Source organism: Entamoeba histolytica, genomic scaffold (genome assembly GCF_000208925.1).
Source record: "Entamoeba histolytica HM-1:IMSS scf_1104750517957 genomic scaffold, whole genome shotgun sequence".
NCBI lineage: Eukaryota > Evosea > Mastigamoebida > Endamoebidae > Entamoeba > Entamoeba histolytica.
Genome location: NW_001914994.1, coordinates 22380 through 31049, shown reverse-complemented (window position 1 = coordinate 31049; position 8670 = coordinate 22380). Strand labels below are relative to the sequence as shown.

Genomic DNA, 8670 nt, shown 5'->3' with positions numbered 1-8670 from the left:
ATTATTTTAAATTCGGTTAAAACGAATTTATTTCTTCATAAAAATCATAATTTCATTTTTTAATGTTGAAAGAATTATTAAACATCTTTCAAAAATGTTATTGTGACTTTAATTTATTTTAACATTTCAACCATTAGTTTCCTTCATTCATAATGAATAAAAATCACATTTGAATAACTTGGATATATCCTTTATTTCTTTATTTCTTACAATGATTCTCTTTGTATATTCTAATTAATCTATTTGAATTTAATCATCAATTTTACCATACTATCTAAAAACACAATTTTTTAATTTAACTTCAGAATATAATAAAATTTAATAAATAATAAATAATAAATAAAATGTGATTAATACTCTTCTTCTGTACATCATTTCAATTAACTATTGAATATTCTCAGTTATGTTGAATTAAATAATTAGACATTGAAAATATAAAACTGTCTTTTTACTGAAAATAAAATTAAATAAAATAAAACATTAATTGAAGGGAGTAAAAAGAAAAACTTCTAAATGTCAAAATAGCATATTTATATAAATTAATATTTCAAATGATCTAAAAATACATAAAATATATTTATTATTTTTATAAGAACAAAAAAAAAAAAAAAAAAAAAAAAAGGTCAATTATTAGATATATCCTCAATTGGATTTTCTTCATACTGAGAAGTGATTATTTCAGTTTCTTCAATATGCTCTATTGGTGTAATAGAGTTCATTTCTAGCATGCTCGCATTAGATTGTTCTTCTTCTAATGTGCTGCCAGAATTTCCTGTATAAAACATTAAGTCTTTCATATTTTGATTATAATTGTTCGTAGGATTTTGGGGAAGTGTAATTGTAATTTTAGTGTTTTTAACCTTCTTACTGATTCTTTATGTATTAATCCATTTATTGATAATATTACAGGTATTATTTCTACATATATTAATTCTCTATTGTTTCTTAATTTCTCTTGTAATTCTTTGTATTTATTTATTTTATGAATATAATTTAATTCTAAATTATTATCTTGACATATAGCAACATCTATAATATATCCTTTCTTTTCTTTCATATTTTGATATTATATATCTGGTCTTCTAGCATGGAAAGAATGGTCACTAACCAATAAATCTTTATTGTAAGTTATAACCATTTTATCATTATTAATACATTTTGGAGGATTATTAAAATCAATTGCATCAAATTCATTAAAATGTGTAATTAATATCTGTTTAAATATTTGTTTACAAACATAATCATGTTTTAATATTTGGTTCTTTTTCATTACAGGACATCCTAACAATATATGACTAATAGATGCTATTGTGTTAGGGCAATGTTTACAATATTTTAAAGCATCATTTTGGAGTATTTTAGATTTAATATTTCCTGTCATAGTTACTCCTTCTTGCATCTTTACTATTTGGAGGAATGCATTTCTTTTTATATTTAGTGATCTCCAAGTGGCTACTGTTAATTTCTTATCATTAAAAGTGCCATTTGCACATCTTATATATTCACCACATTTCTTTTCTTTCCATTCACTTAAATATCTTTCATTTAATTCATTATTTACCCATTCAAATATTTCCTTTACATTGTGCTTTCTTTCATTTAATTCTATTACATTCATTAATTCATTAAAATTAATCTTCTTACCAAATGCTTTATTCATTCTTTTAATTATTCCATTTGGATTTTCTTTTATTGCTTCTATCATTTCTCCTATTTCTGTGCTTGATCTCCACTTATATTTTAAATATATTCTTAATAATTCTTTACCACATTCATCTCTTGCTGACATTAATCCTAATCCCAATTCATTTATTTTAACAAATAGCATACTTTTTGGAATATTTCTACTATATAATTGGAGGTGAATTAATGATTTTCTTATTTGTTTATCTATCTTCTCCAATTCTCATAGTTTCCATGGGACAATACAAAATCCATATCTTAATTTGGAGATTATATCACTATTAATCTTTCTTATTGTATTGAGGTTGCTATATTTCATAGTATTTAATGATGATAAAATAGAAGATACAACATTTAATATTCTTGTACAGTATTTATTAATATTTACTTTATCTCCTATTTCAATACCAAGATATTTATAAGGGTTGTCAATAGTTACTCTTGGTAGTTCAGCTAATTCACCATTTATTTGACTATTAATATTAGTCATTATCCCACTCTTTTCTACATTAATTTTTAATCCTATTGCATTAAATATTTCTTTAGTTAATTTGTGTGCTTTTTCCATTTCATCGAGGCTATTAGTCATTATCTTTAAATCGTCCATATATAATATGTGGTTTAACTTGACTTGTTTTTCTTCTCCATTCATTTTAATATTTAATTTGTTAATTTGTTTATCTAATTGTTTAGATAATATATCAATAGATAATACAAATAAAAGTGGAGATAGGCTGTCACCTTGTATTATTCCTATTTCTACATTAATTATACCCACACTTTCTTTATTATAATATAAATTAAGATGTGTATTAATTAATATATATAATATACTATTAATTACTACAAGTGGGATATTAAAATATATTAAGCATTGTTTAATCCATTGATGATTAATACTATCATATGCTTTGGAAATATCATAATATGTTTCTACCCACTTCCATTTATTCTTATTAATAATTGAATGATTATAGTGTTGTATAATAATAATTCTTTTGATGCATATGTATATTTCTTACATCCAATTTGATTTAATGAAAGTTGTTTTTCAATTGGATTTAACATCAATTGATTTTCTATTTTCATCTTTAATATTGATGTATACACTTTTAACAGACAATTTAAGCACGTTATTGGTCTGTAATTCTGTGGGTCTAATTTATCTCCTTTCTTATATATTAATATTGTTCTTCCTTGAATGAAATGAAGAGGTATTTCATTAGGATTGCTTAACCATTCATTAAATAATTTTAATAAATACTTCTTTGGTTGTTCTAAATATTTAATCCAAAATCATTGTATTTTATCAACTCCCGGTGCCTTCCAGTTAGCAATAAATTTAATAGCACAGTCTAATTCATTGGGAGTGATTATAGCCATTCTATTATTAATTCTGTTTTCTATTAATATTTCATATAAATTAATATTCAGGAAATCTATATTAGTATTAGTTTCATAGATTCCTTTCCAGAAATTAATAGTGGAGATATTATCTGGATATTCATCTTCTTTAGGCTTATTTAGGTGTTGTCTTTTTCCATATTTCATCATTTTATAATTCCATCTTATTCTTTTCAAATTATTCTTTCTTGCTTCTATTTCTATTATTTTCATCTTTCGGAGGTATTTATAATAGTTTATTTGTTCATTTGTTTTTATTTTAATATAATATATATCATATTTCTTAATATGTAATATTCTTTTTAATTTCATATATTGTTTATTATTGAGTAAATCTCTTAATCTACATATTTTTGATTGTAATATTCTTTCTATACTTCTCTTTCCACTTCTTTCTTGTTTATTTTTATTAATGATGTTAATAGTGGAAGCTACAGATTTAATATAATGATAATAATCATCTAATGTATTTATTATTATTTCATTTTTATTAATAATATTAATTATTTGATGTACTTTCTTCTTATTATAATAATAGTTAATAAATTGTACATCTTCTTGTTCTTTCTTTTCTTCTTCTTTAATTATTTCATTACCTCCTCTTCTTCTATTTCTTCTTTCTTCTTTTTTGTTCATTCTAGTTATTAATTCTTTTAATCCATTATCTTGACATTGATGTTTTATTATTTCTTCCTCCATTATTCTATTTATTTCTCTTTTAATTTCATTCTTTATTTGAAATGTCTTCTTTATTACTTCTTTATATTCATTAATATCATTAACTTTAATTCCAAATTCATGTATTAATCTTTCTATTATTTCTTCTTTTAGTTGACCTCTTAATTTTCTTTCAAATAATTTCAAAGCAAAACATTTATAAAGTGTTAAAATTTCTTCTTCTCTATTTGTTTGCTTCCCCCGTTTTTTTGATTATCTAATTCAAATGTGTTGATCTTCTTATGCTGAATATCCATTTCTTCAATGAATTTCTGCGTTAACTTTCTTTTTTTTTGGAAGATCATCTTCACTTGATGATATTTCATCAGCTACTACCACATTGGGGGAGAGGTCATTCACAATTTGTGATTCAGATGAGTCTGTTATGTTGTAATTTACCTCATCTTTCTTCTTTTCTTCCTATGTGTGTTTTTATTTTCTAATTTAGATAATTTATCTTTCAGGAAGAGTAATTGTTGTGTTAAATTATTTATTTCAAACATTTTCCTCTCAGACTCAGCATGGAATTTGAATATTTTTTTATCGCACTCGTGGTTTTTTTATCTCATTCTCATGCTTCTTCTTTAATGCCATAATATCTTTTGTTAGTTTTTTTATGGTTTGGTCTTTTATTTGTAATTCCTTTTTCATTTCTTCTTTCTCTTTCATATCCTCCTCCACTTTCTTTTCTATTTCTTCTACTCTTTTTTTCTTTTTACTGTTTTCTTCTTCCTTTTCTTTCAGCCTCTTCTTCTCTCCTTTAGTAAACCTCTTCCTCTCCTCAGCAAGCCTAGCTTCTACTCTCGTAGAATCTTTATCATCGTCTTCTTCACTTTCAATACTCATTACATAGTTATTGTATATTCTATTGTCTTTAATTTCAATTGGATTGTACTGATTATTGTCTTCTTCCATCGTCATACTAATAGTTTCTTCTTCCATTCTGATTGTTTTGGTTTTTTCTCGTGCAAGAAAATACCATCTTCTCCATATTGTTGATGATGTATATTCTTTAATCTTGGTATTTTTAATTTCTTCTATTTCTTGTGGTATAAATATTTTAATTTCTTCTTCAAAGAGTCTTTTCCAATATTCTTGATTTTGTGTTTCAATCATTTCTTTTCTTTGATTTCTGTTTTGTTTCTTATTTTGATATTGTTTATACCTTCTTTGAGTGTTATTGTGGTATTTGTTTTTCTTATATTGATATTGTTTATTTCTATTGAAGTTGTTATTATTATCAAAGTGTTTATGACGATGATTATAATTGAAGTGATGAGTGAAACGATTTGTATCATCTATGTTATGATAGTTATGGTAATAATTGTTATTGTAATGGTTAGTGTGATTATTCATGTATCTCTGTCCATACAGATAATATCTATTTTCACTCATTCTTCTGTCATTTATATTTCTTGGTTGATGTGAATTTCTTCTTTTTTGGTTATTTATTTTTTTATATTTTTTGTGGTGTCTCCTGTAATGCATCTTTTTTTTTTTTTATTATTTTTATAAGAACAACAAAAAATAAACACCAAAAATATTCAACAATTTTAAATACTCAAAATAATCAGAATAATAAAATATTGATATTTTAACTTATTTGTATTTTTTGAATATAAAATCAGTGAAACTAGTTATATAAACAGTATTCAACTATCAAAATTACATAATGTGAATTATTTAATTCTCTTACCTACCAATAATAATTATTAAAGTTATTCTCAAACAAATTACAAAGAAATTTTTAACTTATGTATGTAGAGTTTTGAGCAAAAAAAATACAGAGTGATGACAAAGTTATTCTTAAATAATACTTATTTTAAATAAACAACAAATTGTTTTACTAAGAAATATTCTCAAACCCTCTGTGTAATTCATATAATACATTTATTGTTAAAAAAAACAATACAAATACTGTGCAAGAATAAATTAATTTGTAGAAGTTTTATAAGACTCTAATTTCTTTTTTATTTCTCTGAGCAATTCCAAATCATCTACAATGTTCTTTATTTGATTTTCACTCTCCTTTATAATCTGATTTAATTCCTTATTTCTTTGTTTTTTTAATTGAAGAATGAGAATTTTAATATCTTTTTTTTCTTTATCAGCCTCTTTTATTGAATCATTCTTTTTTGTTGTCTTATCAAAATTTTCATGTATTTTTTCTAGGACATCATCTTGTTCAAATTTTAAAGGGATTGTTAAACCTTCATCAATGATAAAATATCCTAATGGTGTACTATTACTGAGTTTTACTTTTTGGAAATGATTTTCATTAGACAATATTTTTTCTTTTTTACACTCATAATTTTCATGTCCATTATAGTAAAATTGGTCTAATTTAATAGTTGCTGAATCCCATGGATAATTTTCTTTAGAAAGAATAACTTCATTTTTATATTTAATTTCTAAATTTTGGGATGTTATTTTTGTAATAGTTGGAAAACCTCCAAGTGTGACTAGAATTGAATTCTCTGGATATTCTTGTCCATTAATTTGAAATTCTCCTTTCTCTATCAAACGGCTAATATAAAAGAATTTAATTGAATGAACTTTTTGAGACGCTTCAGTATTTGTATCTCTCTGATAATTTTCTATATCTTCAGAACTAATACTAAGTTTTTTTGCAACACAACAAGCACCACAACTATTGCATGTCTCATTATCAAGAACCATTAATGGAGTTAGTCCTATACTTTCAATTAATGTTCTATAAAGAGAAATTCTTCCAGAAGACCCAATAATGCAAACTTCCTGAATTTTATTTTCAATGTTCATAGACTTCATTTTATCATTACATTCTTCTATACCTTCTTTTATAACTTCTTCAATAACCCCTTTTGTCTCTTTAAGTATTTCTGACATTACATTATTCATATCTTCTCTTGTAACTTCTACATCTGCAGTTACTTCACTTGATAGGTCAATCTTGAGTGTTCCTTCATTCACAACACTATTACAGAATAGTGTCTTTAATTTAATTAAACTCTGTTGAACTTTACTTTCTAGTCTTTTCATCTTTTTTTCATCATCACCATTTTCTTCCATAAATTCTTTTACATCATCATCATCTAATTCTTTGATTTTATGCATTATTAAAGCTCTTAATTTTTCATCAATATTCTGTCCTCCAACTTCAATACTTCTTCTTGAAACTAAAAGAATTTCATTTCCATCAAAAATACATAACTGACAAAATGTATGACTTGACCCTACATCTAATAAAACTAATGGCTTAATAAAACCTTTTATTTCGAGTTGTGTAATACAATACCTATTAAATAAATATGATACACTTGATGCTACATCTTCTCCAATAATGACAACATCATTAAATCCAATTAATGACATTGCTTCATTAATTTGTTTTCTTTCAAGAAAACCAAATGTATAAGGAACACTAATAACCATATGATCTATTTTATCTATTTTTAATTCCTCTAAATAACTTTTTATCATCATTGATAAAATAACTTCAATACTAACTTCTCCAAAGTGTTCACAATCAAAATATCCATTAACACACTCTTTTCCTTTGATAATACTTGGTTTTCTATTTCCAAGCCATTGACAAACATGATGAATTACTCTTTCTGGAAACTTTAATTCATTATCAAGTATGCTCTTTTCATTAAATTGGAATGATGTGGTATAAGTAACACTCCCTAGAAAGTGACTTTCTATTGATGGCTTTAAGAAATTAGGTGTAACACCCTCCCACTTAGAGATAACAATTTTTTCACTTCCTAAATCTATTCCAATTACCACAGGATTATCTGTCATAACGTAATATTGCCTTTTTATTATTTAGTTCTTTTGTTTAGATATTAATATTATTTTTATAATATTTTTTACTTATTACTAATTATAGCTAAAAATAATGCTTTTTTAATTAAACATCATTTTAGGATTTTTCTTTTAATTTGTTGATGTTTCAGTTGTCAAATTCGTTTAGAATAATATAACCACAGAATGACATTCACCTTAATTAATTGTACAATTGTTTTAATATTTTATATTTTTTTCAACAAAATGATTTTTTAATATGTTATGCTTTAATGATTATTATTTCTTTTCCAATGCAGGAAATACAACAAATTTTAATGACATGGCTATTGTGTATAACCTTTCAGTATTGTAAAGAAAAGCAAACAAGTCATAGAAATCAAATGTCATATAAAAAGAATGAATATCAATAACAATAAACGGCATAACAATAATAATGGTAAATGAAATACCAAGGGAAAAGGGATTAGAAGACGAAAAATACAAATAAAAAACAAGATAAGTACAATAATAATAAAGATTAAACAAATAACAAAACAAATGATTAAAAATAAATGATATACAAGAAAGAATAAAAAGAATAACAAGTGAATGGAATAAAGGAGAGTATGAAGAAATACATAAGAAGTAAAAAGATAAAAGAAAAAGATGATATGATAATCAAAAAGAAGTATATTCAATCAAAAAATAATAAAGCAAATAATTAAGTATTAATAGAATTGTCATTTATTCATTACTTAATAGATGTTATTCATATCATATATACATCATTAAATTGAGTAATTCATTTCTTTGATTAATTATTTAATTATTCTTCTTGTTTCGTGAATAATTCTTTTTATTTTATTTCTTTCTTCTATTTATTTATTTCATCTGTTTATTTATTTTTTTTTATTTTATTTTTAAAGAATATCTTTCTTTATTTCTTATTTTATGTTGAATGAATACTTAATTAATTGCTTATTATTATATTTATTTTCTTTTCTTATTATTCTTTCATATTATCTTATTTCATTCTTTGTATTATTAATTAATACATTTTTTATTCAATTACATCATCATAACCAAATATCAATT

General features: G+C 23.6%; 1 protein-coding gene across 1 annotated transcript, besides 2 other annotated features; it reads right to left on the bottom strand.

Annotated features, from left to right (window-relative positions):
- Positions 1-608: 608 nt before the first annotated feature.
- Positions 609-5294: a repeat region.
- Positions 5295-5736: 442 nt separating this feature from the next.
- Positions 5737-7590, bottom strand: EHI_111080 (hsp70 family protein; the record flags this gene model as incomplete). The annotated part of the gene is made up of 1 exon (XM_652501.1): positions 5737-7590. The coding sequence occupies one exon, from the start codon at positions 7588-7590 to the stop codon at positions 5737-5739; it is 1854 nt and encodes a 617-aa protein (XP_657593.1).
- Positions 7591-7876: 286 nt separating this feature from the next.
- Positions 7877-8280: a repeat region.
- The last annotated feature ends 390 nt before the right edge of the window (positions 8281-8670 follow it).